This window comes from Coturnix japonica, chromosome 7 (assembly GCF_054131305.1).
Source record: "Coturnix japonica strain WE chromosome 7, WE-NBRP24, whole genome shotgun sequence".
Taxonomy (NCBI): domain Eukaryota; kingdom Metazoa; phylum Chordata; class Aves; order Galliformes; family Phasianidae; genus Coturnix; species Coturnix japonica.
In genome coordinates this window covers 21,905,455-21,926,342 of record NC_140669.1, presented here as the reverse complement: position 1 = coordinate 21,926,342, position 20,888 = coordinate 21,905,455, and the positions used below count along the sequence as shown (strand labels likewise).

The 20,888-nt window shown below is 38.4% G+C and overlaps 1 protein-coding gene across 3 annotated transcripts in view; it reads left to right on the top strand.

The window, feature by feature from the left end:
- Positions 1-20,888, top strand: part of PARD3B (par-3 family cell polarity regulator beta) — a 359,537-nt gene that overhangs the window by 246,498 nt on the left and 92,151 nt on the right. For all 3 annotated transcript variants that reach the window (XM_015868265.2, XM_085553339.1, XM_085553340.1), the window contains one exon: positions 18,768-18,878. In XM_015868265.2, coding sequence (XP_015723751.2) covers positions 18,768-18,878 — 111 coding nt within the window. The remainder of the gene's footprint in view (positions 1-18,767; positions 18,879-20,888) is intronic.

The following is a 20,888-nucleotide window of genomic DNA, read 5'->3' as shown; positions in this document are numbered from 1 at the left end:
CCTTGCTTTATAGAGTTGCTCCAAAGTTTTAACTTGCTCAATAAAGCAGAGCTCATACATAAATCTGATTTTATTTCATTTTAACATTCAGAAAATATCCCAAAAATTGCTTAAGAAGGCTGTTTGGAATATAAATGTTGGCTTATAATTCCTTCAATTATTGGAAAAAAATAGTCCAATCAATCTTTAGGCTGGCTTTGTGGCTCAAAATGCCTTAATCTGACAGGAATGCACTATAATAGTCTATGAAAGAAATGTCTTAATTTATCACAGAACCCATTACTTCTAAGCTATATTTTGAACTCTGGGTAGCTGTACTTAATTCTTTACAAATGACATAGAACGAATTCTTGTTCGTGATGCATTTTAGGAAATCAAGCTTATTGTTTGGTTTTTCAAGGAAAAGAGTGTTCTTTCTCAGTATGAAGGTACATGTTGCACCTTCTACCTTTTTGGGATGTGCTTGTGAATTCCGCACAGCAAATGCTCTCAAGATCTTAACTGTTAGCTGTAAAAGCTAGACTTTTCTTTGTGGTTAAAAGTTGGAGCCTCTCCAGATTACGAGTTTCCCCTTTTACCACTAAGGTTAGTACCTGTACCCAGTTCTCTTTCGCAATGGGGTAGCAGTCAGGATTGTTTTATGAAATACTTGTGTTTGAGTTAAAAGTACACTGAAGACAGGCATGTGTTCAACATTATCCTATGTGTCTGGAATTTAAAGAACCTCCAAACCTATTTGGAATTTTGTATGGCAAAGAGTTGAATTCTGCGTTGAGTTGCTTGAATCTACTCAAGACTTGCTGCCAAATTTTGTTGGTAACAGGGATGCTCTCCAGCCCTTAATTTTGTGCATCTGTATTTGATAAGGCTGGCAAATGGCTTTGATAAGGGTATTTTTTTGGAGTAGCCGTTTAGTGTTTACTTTGTTCAGTACTCTGCTGTCTCTCATAAAGCAAGGTTTTTCATATTAGTGATGCACTTAATTGCATTGGAGTGATTACTTTGGGTTTTAGACTTACTGGGACTGTAAAAACAAAATGTAACAAATGATACTCTTCTATTTCTACCCTCTGCCTTGCATCCCACCTTTCCCTCTCTGTGCCCCAACAGACTCTCTTCCTTATTTCATCCTTATTGCTTGATTGAAAGCCTTGTCAGGTTACTTAAGGCATGTTGTAGCTGCAAGGCATGAAGCAGGAGATCAGCTTTTCCCAGACAGGATTCCACACTTGCTCTGTGAATTAAGGGTTTCTACAGACTTTAGCCATAACTGTAACAGCACCGTTTTTTCTCCCTGAAAGTAAACTTGGCACATCCATCACATCTGAGGACAGAAAATTTCTAGCTTCATAGAGGAAAATATGTCACTATGGTGTATGTCATCTGACCTAACTATCCCTGAGATTTTTTGTTCTGTTCATCTCCTACATTCTTTATATAATGAAGGAAGTCTCCGTAGACATGATCAACCACAGAGAGTGAGTAAAACATAATGGTTTCAATCAAGCTTTCTGCTATCCAAGTTACTTCTTACTCTTCAGTCAAAGGCGCTAGCTTTCTTCTTGGAAACCAATAATAATCATTCTGTTTATTGATGTCTTATAGGTTTTCACTAGCCACTGGTTTCATGGGGCCCTGAGCAATCCAATCTAGTACTTGATCTAACAGTTTGCTACCCTGCTTGTGGCAGGGGGTTGGAATTTGATGATCCTTGAGGTCCATCCAGCCCAAGCCATTCCATGATTCTGTGATTGTACTTAATTTTTTTTCCCTTTCAGAAAAAAAATTTAAAAAAACATAAACAATTAAAAAATCACATCCTTGACCTGAGTTTGCTGAGTTTTCTAATTATCTCTGTTGTGAATATCTTGATAGGAAATGCTGTGTAGGTCTTTGTGTCAGCCCAACTTTATTCCAAGCATATATATGTGCCATACAGTTCCAGCAGACTTTAAGTTACTGTTTTTCTGTGACATGGAAGTGCTATAAATTGAAGCAGAAAGCCTTAAAACTCACGTTGCCCAGTTTATTATTTCTAAATTATGTTCTAGAGCCCCTTGTTTCATTCCCAGACACAATACAAAAACTGCAACCCATTCCAGATATTTGAGGGAGGAGAAAGGTGCTGAAAAGCATGAGTGATTTTTTGAAAGGTCAGTTTAGTTTCCCTAAGCAGCCAGCCTTGACATTAAGGTTGTTTGCCTGAGAGCCCAGAGCACGCCAAGTGGCGAGTTAAGGGCCCTGGGAGCCCTGGCGTCTCCCCACAGACTAAGACTGCCAGAGCAGCAGCAGTGCTGCCAGCAGTGGAGAAAAGAGTTGTCGGGTTTCTTCCTGGCTTCTTGTGCATCTTCCTGTCCTGCTGTGGGGGTCTCCTCTGTTTGACTGCCCCTCACAGCCATGGGATCAGGTGGGACCAATGCTGGGCTGCCCTGGAGCTACAGGCTGGGCACCTTCACAGAAAGTCAGGTAAGCTGGCAAGAGGCATAGCAGAGGCCTTACTTGATATTAGAATGACCTCAGATAGGCGTTTTTATTAAAAGATACTAGATCTCTGAAAACAGTCAGGATTTTTTCTGTGTGGTTTTCAGTGGGGCTGCACATCTAAGCCAAAACAAACAGCTCTGCATCCTGAAAAATGGCCATTTAAAGCACATGTATAAAAAGAAAGATGTAGCAAAGTTTTCTTAGCTGCTACAAAATGTTATGGATTATCTTTTCTCACCAAGCATTCATTGCAGGCATTTTTTATTTTCATTGCCCCGGATTTCTGGCAGTGGGTTTCATGTTGTTGAGGCATGACCCTTTGCAGTTTTAGTTTGATTTTCACTAGAGACAAAATGAATAAAGATGATTTTTCGTCTGAGAATGCATGAATAGATACTTCTGCAGAGCTTTTTTCATTGCCTTCTGGTGCAGGTAATCTGACAATTACCTGAATGGTCCAGGAACTCAAAATGGGTGAAGAGAAACTTTTCTCATGGGATTTTTTTTCACACTGCATCTGCCTTTCTCAAACAGGAATATCGCTGGAGAAATTTGATGTGTACATGCATCTGCCCATGCTTTTTATTTATTTATTCATTGTTTGGCTAAGCGTAAACTAGAAGACACATTTTACACTGCCTCTGAGGAGTGCGAGCATACACTTCAGATGCTCCATAATTGTTGTTCTTTGGTAAAGAAGTGATAATAAATGCACTGCTTGTTAAAGCAATTTTGCTTTAGCGCAGGCCTATAGCATTGATCTAGTCAAAGATTCTTCACATTGCAAACAAGACTTGCATATCTGTCACAGCATTACCAGCTCCTTTTGTATCTCTGTGTGGCAATGAACTTGCAAAAGATCTTCCTTTTTATTTGAAGGCTCTTAATTTCCTTTTGCTGCATGTGTGATAATAAAGGACTTGAAATCAAATAGTGTCACTACTCAGGTTTAAAATATATTTCACCGTGGAAAATTTTCTGTTACTGGCAAGAGCTACTTGCACAAAAGAAAATAAATAAGCAACGGTAAAAATACATGCATATAAAACAATAAAACAGCAAGACTTACAAAGTCGAAGTTGAGAATATAATTAGAAAAATAACAACAAATACACAGAATTTGTTTTATGACATGGCCATTGCTGGATGGCGTTGTACCCCAAATGATTATAGAGGTGAAGTGTAAATTCTTTTTTCTTGTGCTTGATTTCCATCCCACGCTTGAAGGTTTAACAATGTTACTTTGAAACTAGCTTTAGAGATGACCCTAGCTCATCTCCCTGAGACCACACAAAGCCCACATGAACAGAATGAGGATGCGTGAAAGGCTTTTGTAATCATTCCATGGGAGGCCTAGGGCTCAGTCTGGAGGTGGAGAATGTATTTAAGGTGTGAAAAGTTTAACTGATGGCTTTAAAAAAAAAAAGAAAGAAAGAAAAAAAAAAGAAAGAAAGAAAGAAAGAAAGAAAAAAAAAGCAATAAGTAACCTGATAAATGGCACAGACTGTTAATTAGATGTCTAAATTTACCAATTGTGTCAGGAAAATTAGGACAGTGGGAACAATATGTCCCTAAGCTGTTCACTAAACAACTGCTGTGCTACTTATTTATATTTATCTGACAAAGTATGTGCTGGAAGGAACACAGGAGGAAATCTCTCTCACTAGTCGGAAGCTCACAGACCTCTCATCTCTTAAGGATTCCGTGTCCTCATATTCCCTAGTCTGAATTGATCTTTGTAATAGAAGGCCTCAGGAAATACTAAGCTGCTAGAGAATTTTGATAGTGAGTACAAGAGGAAGCCATAGGGACCTTTTGAGGCCTAATCCAATCCTCAGTGAAAAGAGTTTACAAGTTTGCATTTGTCAGGAATCAGGTAAGATCCAGTGAGAGGAAGAAGGAAGTTAGTATCTAACTTGGGATTTTTATTTAATATGTACGTGTTTGAATAAGTGTGCTTAGCAAAACATGGGGTATTTACATATGGACCTGATGATGTGCATATTTAAATATATTCAGAGCTAAGTAGGCAAACATTTACATACATACCCAAGAAAAGTGCCAGCTCATCCCCACAGGAGACTGGCGGCTGGCTGCCCTGTTCTGTGCTGGTGGGAGCCAGTCACAAGAGGCTTCCTGCAGTGCCTGCAGCCATTGAATGGCTCCCAGCCATGCACAGGACCACAGCTCATTTCCTGTTCCTCCTGCTTCTCTTGGCTGATTGTACTTTCCATCCATCCATGAGGGCCAGTGGAGATTGCAATTTCAGTTGTTACTAACTGACCCTTAATTAGGCCTTGCTTAATCAGTCTTTATTGTGCTTTTTGCTGGAAGGGTTTGGATGAGAAGTTCTCTAAGGATTTCTTAAAGTAGGCGAGAACAAAAGCGTACTGACTATATTTAAATATTTGCACTTTTTTCAACTTTGGCGTGCATAATTTGCTCACTGCATGAAACAAGCTCTACTATACTATTAATGTCAGATCAACATAGTCTTATTATATATTACCTATTATACAAATATAGTCTTTTTAAAAAATATATATATAGCTAGCTCAACTTTAACATTAGCCTGACATCCAACCGTAGTCCAGAATAACAAGTTCTCAAGGGAACAGTTCTGTTTGCAGCCTATCCTTTTGCTGCCACTCTCCTTCTTGAGCTCCAGGCATGGTGTCTCTCCTAACCCTATGGGTCATATTCCTCAGGTGACTGAGAGGTTTACCTGAACCTTACTGAACACAGAAGGTGTGTTGAGTTTTTCTCTTTGGTTGTGAATTTGTTCTGGAAGAGGCTGACAGGCAAAAAGGGAGGAAGTCAGAGCTTTGAGGAGCCAAGCAACAAAAGAATTTTTCCACCATCCATTCTTGTCCTTTTTCCTGCACTGCTGATGAGGTTTTTTCCAAGTACAGAAGGATAAGATGCTTTGGGGACCTACTCATTCCCACTCAGAAGTGTCACTGTTTTCTTAGTGAACACTCATCAAAGATGTTGCAGGAGCTAGAAAGTTAATTTTTGCTCTAGTGGAAAGGCTTGAAAAGCGTAGAAAGGCATGTGTGTTTGTGTAAAAGTAACTGATGACAGCTTTGGGGAGAAGCTAAACTTAATGCTTTTGGAAGTTACCCCATATAAATAAAATTAAGAATAAGTACAAAGAGGAGGGAGGCAGGGCAGGCATGTTTCACACCTGTTTTCAAACTCCTGTTGAAAGCATAACATTTTCTAATTCTGCTTTAATGAGTTTTAGATAGTTCTAGAAATGAATACAACTTATTCACGTGGGTTAAGTTTTTGCTCCATGCTAGTATGGAAAAATCACAGTTTGTATGATGCTGAACTCATGACAGATGCCAGACTAGTTCTTAGCTTGCAATGAATGAACCTACTGAGTTCTTCTTCTCTCTCTTAGTCTTTGATGAATTTCCAGGAAATAAAGGGACAGCTTTGACTTCTAAATTCAGCACTGTTACAAAGCACTTACCTCAGTGATTTAGCTCATCTAAAATTTTTGAAAGCTTTGAAACTCTTCATAGAGTTTGCTTTATAGCTGTAACATCAAGCTGCATTAGCTCCCTTGTCTTCCCCCTTGCTCTCTTCTACCACATACTCAAAAATACAAAAATTAGAAAAAATTACTCTTCTCTGAATTTTACTGAACTCTGGACTTGGCAGTCCTCCAAGATCAGTACATTTCATGCATGTTTATCTACAAGTAAGGAAGTGTTCCAGTTGCTACAAGTGGAGAATCCCATCTCAACACAAAAAGAAGGTACCAGCTGAGAAGTGTTCTGATTGATAGCCATGTTCCCAGCCTGAGCCAGTTGCCAGCAGCCGGAGAGGAACATGCAAGAATAGTATTGAGCAAATGAAATGGACCATATGCCAGCTGACTTCTAGAAGTGCTGTGCATCAGCAAGGAATTTATTACAGTGGTCTGGCTTAGACACGGCACAGGTTGAGGCAAGACAATTTTAATAACAGATTATGATTTGGATCTGAGAAAGGAGAGCCCAAAGATCTAACTGAGCTTCTTACTGGTTATGGAAGGGCCCAGAGGCTAGGGGTGAAAGCTGGGGATAAAAGGCATTTAAGTAGACTTTATGAATCATCTTGTGAATACGAGTTGCTGAGTTATTTTTAGGTTCTGATTTGGGATAATGCAGAATGTTCAGAAAAGGAGGAACACACCATTTTCTCAGAAGGGATTATGATGCAGGACAGGGGTCTAAGCACTTTCTTAATTTCTTAAACATCAAGGGGGGATATGATAAGGATTGGTTCAAAACATTAGGTCATTAATAGTGTAAGTGAAATGGCTAAGCCTAATCCTGTGCTTAATGATAAGAGAGGCCTTTCCTCATTTATCTTCGTGTTTTTCCCTTTCGAAGGACTATTCCTCATTATGATAAAGTTGCATTGAGTGTATTTTCAACGAGTTTGTTCTGATATTTGAGGAAATAACGCATCTGTAAAATATCCTTTGTTTCTCTGGCATGATAACTTGAGTACTTACAGGGCAAACAAAACATCTGTGTTTGTTTCAAGCAACTGTTTTATGAAATGGCAAACACCATGTATGCTGAGGGAACTAAAAAGATGGGCTAGAATGAAATAGACCTTTCAGGTTTTGGCTGTACCTCAGGGAACTGATCGTTCCTTTGCATATGCTGTAATTGGAATCAAAAGGACATGGAAGGCCTGTGCTCCATGTCTCCAAGGCCATGCTTAAGTTCAAGAGAGCAACTTCTGGAAAAGGGGAAAGGAATTTCCCAGGTGGGATGTTGTTCAGGCTTCTTTGTACAGTTGTTTTTCTCCTTTTTAAAAAAAAAAAAAATCATTTATTTATTTATTTATTTATTTATTTATTAATTTATTTGTTGTGGCATCTATTATATGTTTTTTAAAACTATAAAAACTATAGTTAACACTGAGTGGCTAATGCATAGAGATCAGTGATACTGGTATGTTTCTCAATGTTAGTATTTTCCGCCCCCCAGAATTTTTGCAGTAGAATTCATAAAGATAATTTGATCTTTGTTCATTCCATGTGTGTTTTCCTCACTTTTATTTTCTTAAGCCTAAGCACTGTATCTGAGGTTTTTTTATTCAAATTGACAAAAAAACAAATATTTTGCAGCTTACTGCAGGTAGATCTATTGTTTCTTCCTTTTTTCTGGCATTTTGTTTCTCAGTCTCCATATTCCAGCTCCTTGATACTTCTTGAGCAAGACTTCTTTGGGTATCTCCATTTCTTTACCATTGTCATTTCATTCTCAAACAATATTAACCACTTTGTGTGTAAGAGAAAAGTTACCGCTGCCCTCTACACAGTGTGAAATCTTTGCTTTTCTTTTTTTTTTTCTTTAAAATCTTGTGCTTTCTCGTATTTATTGGAATTTCAAACAATCTGTTAAATATTGGCAGTTTTTGTTAAAGAATTCCAATAGCAGCACTGATGCATTGATTCAAAATTACTATTCTGCTATTTTGGAGAATATACAAATTAATTGTTGAAGGAAGTACATGTGACAGCAGAAAAGATGTAGTTGTTAATTCCAGATGTTGTGAATGGACTTGGGGGAATGTTTTTTCCAGGTGTACAGCTTTCCATTATTGAAATTCGGGACCTTGGATTTGACCATGATTTCTACTTTACATTCCTGTATCCTGTTGCTTATTTTTTCCTAGGATCACTGGGCTGGGCTGTATTTGTAGTGATACTTGTCTATTCAACAGCAGCTGGAAGAGAGGCAGAGTGACAAAACTGAATAGCTATGGACAAATGAGGTGGGAGATGGAAGGAAATAGCATAACTGGAGGGAAAGGGGTATAAGGGTTTCATTTCCCATCGGAAGAAGAAAAACAATTGAGGCCAGGTAGCTGGGCATTTTTTGTTCTGACAGCGCGGCAGAAAAAACCGCATCATAGCATCATGAATCAGTAATGTGGCTTCATAGAAAAATACCATCTTCAGTGCAGTTGTCCAGATGCCTAGCAAAAATACAGTAATACAAGAGGAGTACAAAGATAACTAAGGAAGTATGAGGCGAGAAAAAAAAAAAAAAAGTTTTAAATATTGTAGCTAATATATTGAAGGAATTAGGATATAGACATCAAATAACAAATGGTGTAGAGTTAATAAATTAAGCACTCTTTGCTCTTTCTTATAAAAGAAGACTAACAATACGTGTAAAGAAATAGAAATGCAGATATTTAAGTTATTTTACAGTCAGGTCTCTACTTTGTTTAACAGATGAAATTCTTTAGGTTGAACATAATTCTTCAGCTGTGACTGCTTGTAGTAAAATTTGTTTTCATACTGTTGTTGGGGGTGTTTTATGCAAGAAATTTTGGGGCCCAAAGCCAAAACATGTTTGTTCAAAAAGTGAAGTGTAGGTTCTCCTCCTACCTGCTTGTGAAGGTAATTTTTAAAGTGCAAGTCAGCAACTTAAGAAGCAGAAGAAATACATGTGATCAGTTACAGTTAATGATGAATAAGCATAATGATCATCATAATGAATAATGATTGTGTTCAAGTCATGAACTGCAGTAAGCCAAAGTTTTCCCTACAAATCCTGTGGTGAACAAAGGCTGTTAACTAATACATTCAGAAAAAAATTGTGGTTGAATCAGGCACAGCTTGGAAACAAGAAATTATTAAGTCCATTTATTGGTTATATACCCTAATTTTTATCAACACCATTTTGTTATTTATACAGTGACACTATTTTCTTGTGATATCCCTTGTGGCATAAGATTGATTGAAGTGATTGACAGATTTGTGTTCTGCGATGTTACAGGCTTTGAATTAACATTTGTTTTTATAAGTTCCAATTAAGTTTGCTTTTCAGACTTTTTGCGCTGAGGTGAAGTGTAGAATTTTTTTTGGTAGGATATCTGTGCTCATTTGGGGCATGAGGTAAAATTAGCACCAATATTTTAGAATTACAAATAACTGAACGAATGAATATAACTTTGTAATACAGAGATGTGGAGTGACTGAGAAAAGAAGCTGAGCTTTTGTGTGATGAAAAAAGCATTGCTGTATCTAAATAAGAAAGCAGAGGAATAGATTTTTCCCTACGTTTTCACACAAAAACTAACAGGCTGGTAATATAAACATTAATATCAATTCTTCTAAAAATAGCCTATGTACATCTGTGGCAGAGAATCAGTGTGCGAAAGTCAAGAAATGTGCAAGGAGGAAAAAGGTTTGTGGAATTTTTTTTAGGAGATTTAATGTTGTTTATGCAACTTTTAGAGGTAAGTAGTTGTAACAGCAAAATAAAAGTACTCTGCAGTTTTAAAGCACTGTTCTACCAATTTTCTCTGAACTTATCCAGTAAAATGTATTTCTCTGATTGCTCCAGAATTACTACATTTAAGCTTCAAGAAACAGCAGTGATTGCCAGGTCTTCACTCAAACCTTATAAAGAAAGCATCTGGCACATAGTTCATGAGCAATAGTATTCAAAGCATATACCAAAAAGCTCTGTAGTTCACATAATTGACTAAAAATTTCACTTTCTTAATTCTCATATTTATACTCTATATAGAAGTGGCAAAGAGGAAAAGTTTTTATTAAATTTAATCCAGTTTCCTCACCTGATGAGAGAGTAAATTGTATGGTAACTGGGTGAAACCTTCCCATCTTGAACCTTTGTCTGCTGGAATCCTTTGGTTTTCTCTATATTTGCATGAAATTATCAGTAGAGTCCTAGAGAACTGTCAGTTTGCTGAGTTGTTTATTTTATGTCATCTCAATGTGGTGTGTAGGGACATGGTGTAGCGGTGGACTCATAGTGTTACGTTGGTGGTTGATTTGTTGATATTAATGGTTTTTTCCAACATAACAGATTCTGTGATTCTGTGATCTGCAATTACCTCTCTGAAAATAACTGATAAACAGAAGTCCTAATATATGGAGAGCTGAAAATACTGTAGGTTGTTTTTTTCAAAGTCTCAAATTAGCAATAACTAATGTTTAATTTCTAGTAACTATCTGCAAAATCCAGAAAAATGCAAATCACAGGTTGAAGTTCATCTTCCCTGAACATCCTTAACTCCCAGCTCCCGCTTCTGACATTTCACTTTGTCTCACTTTTGTTGTACTGAGGAGAACAGGGAAGGGCTTCCCCTAGAGATTCGTGGCACAGGTTTTTTGCTTAATTAACTGTAGAGAAGACTGTCTGAGTGACAGACAGAGCCTTCTTCAGTCCCCAAGTGAGTGGTGTTAATTTCCTGCAAAATACTGAGGAACATATTCCCATCAGCGTGTCCATACAGCTCTTATTGATGCTAATGAGAGCTGGGTGCTTGTATCAAAGGAGAAATTGCTATTTGTGTGCCAGGGTTGTATCCTAAATCAATAAACAGTGGAATTGCATCGTTCCACTGGTTCTTTTATGGTGCTTTGTCTTTCAGCAACTTTATTGTATTTCTCCTGTTGCTATAGCTATCCTAAGCCAAATTTTCCTAAGCAAACCACAGAATAATCTACTATCAGTTTTGTCAGCTTGCCACATAGAATGTTTTAAATCTAGGATTTCTGGGAAAATAGATGAGAATTTTGGCAGGCCAGACACATTCTTCTCAGCTTGAACTCAAAGGTAACGGTGAATTTGTTTCACGTGGACAGCTGTTTTTTCTGAAAGCCTCCTCGCACAGTATGGAAGTGACTCCAGCCCTCTAATACATCACCAGAAACCTCTGTACCATCGAAGACACTTGGAAGAATCACGTTTACAGTTCTAATTGATGGCCACTGTTTTGACAGGCAAACAGATTTCTCCTCCCAATGGCCTCGTGCAGTTGGCCTCCAGCAGACCTTACCATTAGCAGAATTCTACTGAAAAGAATATACAAGCTAATAATAAATCTGTAGGGAAGGATGTTAACCACAAACTACTAAGTCTAATTAGTGATGTACAATAGCCGAGGCCAGGGAAGGAAAGTATTATTTATCAGAAGGACCGATTTTGACAGTTGAAAAATGCAAAAAAATCTATTATTTATTACGCCTAAGCACATCTTTCAAAATGTAGTTTATGCAACTCCACTCTTCTTTAGGCATTGTTTTGAAAGCTACTGCTTTGTAAAAACAATGTCAGCTATCATTTAGGCTTCAGGGCTGGAATCTGTGCTGCTTAAAACTTAAGTTTGTTGTGTAACCAAAAAAGAAGTCTTCTAGGGTTTTCTGTTTGCCTTTTCTGCCTCCCTTCTCAGTTCAACATCTGTATCTCTTCCCCCCATCCAAACCCCCCCCCCTTTCAAAAAGGCTTTGAGTCTTTTCACTGTGTCCTACCCTGGTTCAGCATTTCTTAAGTCTTCTGAGTGGTGCAGAGCTCAACTATAGCCTAATGCATCCTGCTGAGAAAGCGCTCAGACTGTTTTTGGCAGCTCAGCTACTGAAACAATCTCTGCATCTCTCTAGTGCACGTTGCTGCACAGTGTCTTGGAGGCAAGAGTGCTGTTTCCCAAGATGTGTTCTTTTCATGGAGCCTTCAGCAGAAATCTCCAGGTATTTCTGGAGTGTATCTGGGGGTATTTCTGTAGCAGTGCAGCATGATAATGGAGCAGACAGTGAGGGGGGAGGTAGAGTGAATGAGTTAGGAGAGAAAAAGGCAATGAAAAGAAGGAAACTTAAAGGGGATATGGGAAATTGCAGAGAGGGAAAACCACTTTAAACTGATAGAAAAACAAGGCAGCTTTACTGTAATTACAGCTCTGAGGTGATTAGTAGAGAATAGTTCCTCTTAACCTTAGCAAATCATTTTTACCCTTCATGCCTCAATTTCTTAATTTGTAGGATACGATACATGCTCAACATGAATGGTGGTTGAAGTGGAGACTGCGTTCCCATTAAGGATGGAGCTTTCATGAAAGCTAGGGTGTTGTCTCACTCTAAATGCAGAGAAGTCCTCTGTGTTACCTCTGTTTTTTCGAGTGCAGTATTTTTCTGGAGAGCATGATGGAACCTGCAATGAGCAGTTGCACTTCATGAAAGTCCAATAAGCCCCAGCAGATCCCCCCTGTGGCACATAAGGAGAGGGAAGCATGCAGTCTGGTTGAGAAGGTGAGCGCTGCTGTTGTGAGATAATTAGCAAGTCTGACACTTGGAAGTATCATGGCTCTGAGTGCAAATGGGGCAGGTTTTAGTTTTGTTTTGCAAATGTCGTGTATTTACTTTGCCTCTTGCGTTTTGTATCTGAGGTTCTGAGAATGTCACAATGCCAAGCTCTTTCCACAGCCAAAAGGGCCCGGCAAGCAATTTTATAGAGTGAGTGCAGATTCTCTCCTGGTGCTTCAATGGCTGACATACTAAGAAATGCAGCAAATACCACAAGAGTTGTGTTAGAAGAAAATGATAAGTTCTTCACCTTGTTAGCACACATATACTGTACATACATGTGTAACTGATACATTAGCGAGTTCCAAGGCTATATATTTGTAGGCAAAAGAGGTACAGAACAGAAGAGGAAAAATAGCATGAAGCAGAAAAGAAAACAAAAAGCTTTTTTTTTTTTGCTCACTTCAGTTGGTCTTTTCCCTGTCCCATTTCCAAGTGTTTCTCAGTTGCCCGCTGTGGCTGGAGGGGCTGGCGTGACACTGAGGGATGTTGGCTCTCTCTGGACCCTGCAGAATTTCCACACACACATCTGAGAAAACCACAAAGTCAGCAAGGAATCCCAGAGGGGCAGCTGGCAGTGCCTGCAGACTGCACAGGGAATCTCTGTCTCCTACTTTCTGTCTTATTGACTGAACCTCAAAGGAATAGGTTCAGTCAGAAACTGCATTTATCTTTTTTTTGCATGACAGAGGATAACAGATTCCTGGAAAAAAATTAATAGCTAACCTAACTGCCTGCTTCTTTTTCTTTTTTTCTTCAGTGTGGAGATGAGAAAATGAGAATTAAGAAAGCAAAGTCAAGGGAGAAGACCTTAATACCCTGTGGTTTTTTTCTTCTCTGTGAGCACAGTTACCAAACTAAGGCATGGGTGTGATTATCCTGTTCTCCTTGTGTTGGCATTTGTGGGCTCCATATAGAATAGAGTTAGCTATGTTTCTGTGCACTGTTTGGGAGAGAACTTGAATTCGTTTCAGAATAAATTACTTTCCTGTAGGGTAGAACAAAGAGGAGGAAATGGCTAATGCTGTAGGAAAGTAGGGAAAAACAAGAATATATGGGAATAAAATCTTACTTGAGTGAAGGACAATTGCTAAGTCTGGTGGACAAGCAGGTAGAGCTTGGTGCTTTGGTCAGACTATAAATCAACTTTTATGGCCAAGCTGTAATTCATAACTGTGTTATGTTACTGTAGGTATTTATTTCTTCATGTATGTGATAGAGGATGCAGTGTTCTTGTACTCTTCATCAGATGACTGAAGCATCATTCCATGAACACAGAGTGAAAGCTGTCACTCAGTGGAATGAGTTTCCCTGACAGATAATATTAACCAGGAGGTGACCTTTCTTACTGAACACTATCTTCAACATTCAGACTACTTTAGCATGTTTTCCAAAACCAAGTCTCTCTGTGTATTGAAGGCAGTTCCATAACGTAGCAGAGTTCATGGCAAGATTATTTTTCTCTTAGCAAAACTTAGTGGGAAAAATGATTGCACTGTTGATTTATTTTGAATGAACTCTTGGAAGGCTTGCTAAGTGTGCCATGTGGAAAGCTCCATGAAATGCTGAGGGTTAATATTCTCTGCTATTAATTTCAAATTCCAGATAAATACGGTTTCAGCTTTGATCCTATCTGTACTAATTCTTTGTCACTGTACTAATTAATTCAGCATGCTGGAGAAAAGATGCTAATTTGGGCATCAAAGAAATAAACGGGTTGGAGAAGGAGGTTGTGTTTAATGAGAATTGTTAAAAAGATCACTGTTACTCCCATTAGACTGGATCTGGAAGCTCAGTCGTTTTAGTTTAGCCTCCTGCAGCTTGATACTGTAAACTTAAAAAAAAAAAAAAAAAAAAAAAAAAAAAAAAAAAGCCACTTAGTTTAATGTTGACATAACAAAACAGGAGCAACAAAATATTAGCGTGTGGGCAAGGTTTTGCTGTGAGGAGGTCTTGCTGCAGTAGTTCTTTTTCTGGGGCATCCCAGTGTTAAAATGTTGCCATGGCTAAAGACACCACAAAGGGTATGGGATTTGGTCACTGGCAGTGGGGCAAGGAGAAGAGATGCACACTTGCCCCTGGCACAGAGCTGCCCCCCTGACACAAGTTTAACTCATGTCAGGGAGGTGCTGCCATCTTCTTGGATACTGATGCAGATTTGGACAGTGTTTCCCAGCCCTTGCCACATGTGCTCTGTTCTTAAAATCACAGCCTTTACCCAAACCTACTCTCATCTCTCTGTATTTGTTTCAGCTGTTGCAAAGCTTTCAGTCCTACCAGTGTAATACCCAATTGCATGCTTCTGTCCAATAAGTAAACATTTAATAGTGAACCTTTTAGGTATTTAGAAAGCCACTAAAGACGTAAAAGACTTATTTCATTAATGCTGCTATTAACATAAATGTAAAATGAGCCTGGTCTGTAATCAGAAACAAGTCTGACTCACTAAGAATCTTTACAGCAAAGTTTAATACTCTGTAAAAGTGTGTGTATGAAAGAGATTAATCAAAGCACAGCACTGCTTCTAGAGCATTTCTTCTGCTGTAAAGCTGAGTGATAAAATAACTTAAAACACACAGCAGTCGTGGCAGTTAATAAGCTTTTTATAGTCCCTGTGTGGACCTGAAAATCATACCTTATTAGTATCTTTATCTTTCTTGCTCGCTCATTCATTCTTACACATATTTAAATTTAATTTTAAGGGTTATTTCTAGTCTTTCGTAAGGGAGCTGCTTTAATAATTGCAGCATTTTTCCCCATTTGCTGTGAAATGACTAGGAGCCAGAGCTTTTGTAACACATACTTTACAAATAAGTCTGGTTTTTTGGACATCATTTCTGGACGTATCATGGTTTTACAACATTGTTAGGCTGTGTATCTTGCTTGACCATGTAACATATGCCCTCTGCCCTCTTGAATTATTTCTCTGCAGATGTTTGCAATTCTGTTATGTACCATGTTAGCTGCAGTGACACCTACTGATCTAAGGCAACTGAATTAACTAAGAAATCCAAGTTACTGACTTTAGTCTACAAGCTGCTTAGGGTTCTACCCAACAGATGTTTCTCCTGCTTAGAAGTCCAGGATTTCATAGACCTGCCTGCTCTTTAATCCTTGAAGCAAATATCAATACGTTTGAGATCTGGAAGCTCCCAGCTCCACATGGAAATGAAGTGTTGCCATGACCACAGCTTTAGGTCTTGCATGTAAGACGTTTATCCCAAATATAACAGAGCAAGCCTGTAGAAGGCTTGTTTTAACTTTTATTCCCTGTAATAGGGATAAAGGCCTTGAATTGAAGCATACATTAGCCTTTATACTATAGCCAATTCAACGGTAATAAATACTGCAAGATGACGATGTATACTTGGTATTTAGAGAGTTGATTCATTTAAGTTTCTAAGGGGAAAATATTAGTTATTTGCAGAACACCCATATTCTTGGAAATTCAAAGAGATAGGATAATCCCTCACTGTGCTGTAGCATGTTCTCAGCTGTTGCGTATAGCAAACCAGACCTTTTAAAAATTTATGTGCCATATATCTTTTCATTAATGTTTTTATGCTTCTGTCAATAGTATTACTATAAAAGGCATATTTTACCAGAATCCAATTATTTGTTGCCTGGAGAACTGGAAACTTAAAGTCCTAAAGCCATTCAGTTCTCATAGAATTTTAATATGAATTTGATTAATTCCATAGTATAATTTTGACAGTAGATTTTATCCTGTCCTTGTTAAAGTCAGTAGTGGGCCCCTCACTGATTTCAGTGAGAACAGGATCAAGCCCAGTTGGGCAGCAAGTATTCTTCTTTTTGTACTATAAGTGCTAGAGAACTATTAAGCCTGTAGTGCAGAAAACCAAGGAAAATTGCAATCAGTGGAAGTTAATTTTATCATCAGAAGCCCGTGGCAATTAGAACACACTGGTAACCAGAACATAAATTTTAGGACATGGTGCATAAATTCAGGCTGAGATTATATTTTTGTGTCTGTGTGGCTTAATGCTTTCTACTCTATATTGCTTTTCTTTAGTGCTAAATTTTTGCTTCTCTTATTCTTTAATGTTTGTGCAAGATCTTTGTTGGGCTGAAAACATATTACAGTAATAATAAAAAGCAGTGGGTTTTTATGATGTAGCAACATGAAAAAGAAACAAAAAATGTGAACATTTCTCTAGCCTAGAGCTATATGTCGCATACTTAGTATAACAGGTAAAAATTGTAAGTACTCACAATTCCCAGGTGAACTCAAAAATAGTAAAAACAAAAATCAAAGGCCAAAACCAAACAACAACAACAAGATCCACACCTTAAAACAACAAATCAGGGTTTTTTCATCAAGACCAGCTCACTATTTCTGATTTACAATTAAAGTGGAACTCGACAATTTATGAGAGAGCAGCTCTACCAGCAGACAGACAGCACTGTTTTTGCAGAGAGTTGTCATGTTAGTAGTTATTACAATCAAGATTTTTTACTTTGTCTTATTTAAAATGCATTTCTTTCCTTTGTAAGGAAGAAATAATAGATGGACTTGAAAGGGAAGAGTGTTGAACTTTTCTTTTTGTTTCATTTCTCCTGAGTATGCAACATATTCAACTCCAACTCCCTGCAGCAATACGGTATGCGCAAGAATAGTGTTTTCGTAATCAATACATGCAGACAAATATGAGACTCCACAGAACTATAATTGAAACAGTGGGAGAAAAGGTGATCAGACTTAATATATACCAAGTACAAGAGTTGGATTATGACCAAGTTGCTTTACTTGAGAAAACTGCCATGAGACCTTCCCAGCATATGCTATGCACTCAAAAGCAGGGTGCCTTGAGCCCATTGGTGCTCATCCCAGAGCTATTTGTTGTTCGGCTGACTGGTGTAATCATTCCCTTTATAACCAAGTTCTTATTGTGCGGAAGACCTGCAACAGAGTCCATACAAGCTTTGTTTGCTCATAATGACATAATTATTGATTAAATTGAATATTAAATATTGAATAAATGTTGGGATTGTTAACTTATAAGCCTGACAACAGAGTATTTGCAAGATTTCTGCTTTGATCAGTGGAGAAACCTAAAGTCAATGTTTTACAACTGAATTATATGCATGGTCGTTCAGGTCTTCCACTTGAGGCAGCTTAGGATGATGTGGAGAAAATGCAGAAAGGAAAAACCACCAAGGCAATAATGCAGAAGGGTTTGTAATTTTCAGTCAGAGTAATTAGTTTGCAATGTGATATATTTCATGAAGTAGTTACTTTTCTGTACATTGTTGTCATTGATTTGCATGGGAAGACACTGATCATTTACTTACCTACTGAATGGAGAATTTCACATTGGAGAAGAGGAAGAGAGGCTTTTATGCTTTTTGACCCATAATTCACAAGCATATCTGGCATACCTGGCCCTGGTATTCTGCCTACCTCCTCTATCAGAAATGTGGCTCTCCAGTTTAGTTAGTTTTTATGGACTTCATAATGCAGACTGATATGTTACACCTATCTGTACAGCGTGTAAAACAGTGGGACCCCTGAACTGATTGGGGTCTCTGGAGGAGTTTTGCAGCATAAATATTAAATGACAGTATGCTACTAGGCAGAAAAAAGAACCCAGGGGTATTTTTAAAAGAGCTCATATGAACCACCTCATTTTGTAGTTTCAGAACATAGCAAGATTTTATTCTTTCTGATTGCAGACTTATTTAAACAAAGAACAAATCTTTAAATTAAGACTAGATATGATTTAAGAGGCAGTAGATACTGATGAGAGCAGGACATGCGGTCTAGTCTGGGTTACAGTACTGTAGTTTTTGCAGATTACTTCTTCAGGAGCTGCGATGTGGTAAGAACTACCTTCAGCTACTTTAAAATGTGCACTGGCAATAGTCCAGCCCCACAATGTTTCAGGTTTGTTTTCTCTTTCAAACAGCATCTTTAAACATTTCAGAAACCAAATCAGTGTGTAACTGGACTTACCTAGTGTACATAGCCTATTTAAAATTGGTAACTTCATTTACAGCATGGGATCTGGGATTGACCAAGATAAAAGCTCTCAGTGTCATGATTGCCTAAAATTTCTGTGTTTTATGTTAGATAAGTACTGTTTTTCTTCTGGTAATTACTTACCCCTGACTCCTTCCTTGATATCTTTAACAGATTTGGAAAGAAAAAAGAAGATAAAAGTGGGAAAGCAGATCAGAAGGGGAATCCAAAGCATGACATACTTAAAGAAGAGGATCTAGAGAAAATGAAAGATGAACGTGAAAGGTGAGTAAATGATGACAGCATCTTAGTTTGTTAGAAGAAAAACTTCAAAGCAAGGACTGCCTGAAGTAAATGGTCAGACAAGCAGCCTGACTGGAGAAGTCCTAGACTGTGCCTGCTTGGAGACAGGTCCCGGCAGTGGACAGTGTTAGGCTGTTCTCTGGACTGAGTTAGGGCTGCTATGTTACAAGACCCTGCCTTCCTGCTCTGCTTCTCTGTGCTTCACTGTGTAATTGCTATTCAGAACATAACTTCTGCTAAGCTAGTCAAGATGAGTTCCTTCAAAATCTATTTCACTTCTGGCCATGCCTCAGACCAGCAGACTTAAATTTTTTTTCCTGTATTTCTCTAAGGCACTTCCTTCTTTCCCCCCTGGCAGCCTCTGCTGTGTTTTTCAGTGCACTAGACCTTTTAGCTCCAGCTGGCTGTACCACTAGATGGTAGTTTTTGTAATTAAGTATGTTCTTGTCTATGCAAGAGTTTGCTGGTTAGTCTTGTGTTGCAAAAGTATCTAGTCAGCAAATGCTGAGTAGACAGATAACAGGAAGAAAGCAGGTCTGAATAGTTCTAGTCAGTCTGAAGAGTTAGCAGCAAGGGGGTCTGCAAGCAATCAAGGAATGGGGAAGGGAATGCTGGGCAAGACAAGAAGCTGAGTTCGTAGACACCACTTGGCCACCAGTAGTGAGTTGCAGTATTTCTGAAGTAAGGTTCCATTGCTGAAATACAAGGAACTACTGGTGTGAATAAGACCAGTTCTCTATCTTGATCATAAGAGGTTCCCTTTTAATGCCCAATTTTACCAGCATTGTTACCTTTCCAGATCGAGAATGTGTAAATTTCTCCTTTTGCACATTTGCCCATGTCTGGGATAGTTTGTAAAAGCTCACAAGGCTTAGCAGGCTTGTTTCTCCCCTTCTCCAACTCATGCAGGTGTCCTTCATGACATGCCAGTGAGGGTCATTTCATTACTTCTCTCTGATTGCTGCTGTCAGAAAAGTTAAAATGCCCATATTTGCTGACTTTTAACAGGTTTCTGCAGTTGTTGTAAAACTTTTGAAGCTGTATTATGGGTTGTCAATGCATAGGAAAAGCTGTCTGAGGTGTCTTTGAACACTGGAGAATCCTCACTGGAGAATCCTGCTCCTAAGAGATGAGCAGCTGTAGTTCATTTTGAGAGGCAAAATCTTTCCTCACAGTACAGATGAGCACACTGCCCAGCCTTTGTGGTGCTGGCCAGTGCCCAGGGAAAAGATATCCTGCTTTCATTTGAGTCATGCAGTGCATGATCAGCTATGTGAGTGGATTGATAGCTAATGGATTTAAGGAGAAAAAATAAATCTAAGCCCCAACCCTTGAAGTCTGCTGGTAAGATTTGTTCTACTCATTTTAAAAGCTAATAAGGTATCCAGTTTCTACAGTGCTTCTACTGGATATGCTTAGCCAGTGTTTTAAGCATTTAGTTCATCTAAGCTAAGTAATGTCAGGAGAAACTTTGTACCATTTCTTCTTAAATTTCTATATTGCTTCCTTGATTTTGCTAGATTGATGAGTGCCTTTATTTTAAACTGCTGACTCCCAATTTGGCTACTGGCAATTTGAGAGGTATGTGTCCTTCATTTTAAAGAAGCCAGTGTCTTTTATTAGGATCCTGGCAAGCTAAGAAGCATGTATCCCATCTGTTAAAGGGCCAGTGTCATTTAGTAAAATGTTGGCAGGCTGCAAGGAGTGAACCCTTCTGTCTAGAGGTCTAACATTCCAATTGGACATGAGATAATTGTTCTTAATATTTCTTTAGCATTCTATGGAGTTTTTTAAAATTACAGTCGTTGATTGACAGTAACTTGGTAAGACTACATTATAAACTGGCAGCTGAGTGTCTTCAGCATTCTGGTTTCTCTAGTAATGATTTCAGTTTTGACCTGGAGGAGTTTACGACTGAAATGGAGAACAGCAGGTGTGTTGAGAAGTGGATGAACCAAGATGATATTTTTAACCCACTTATTTGACTCTTCT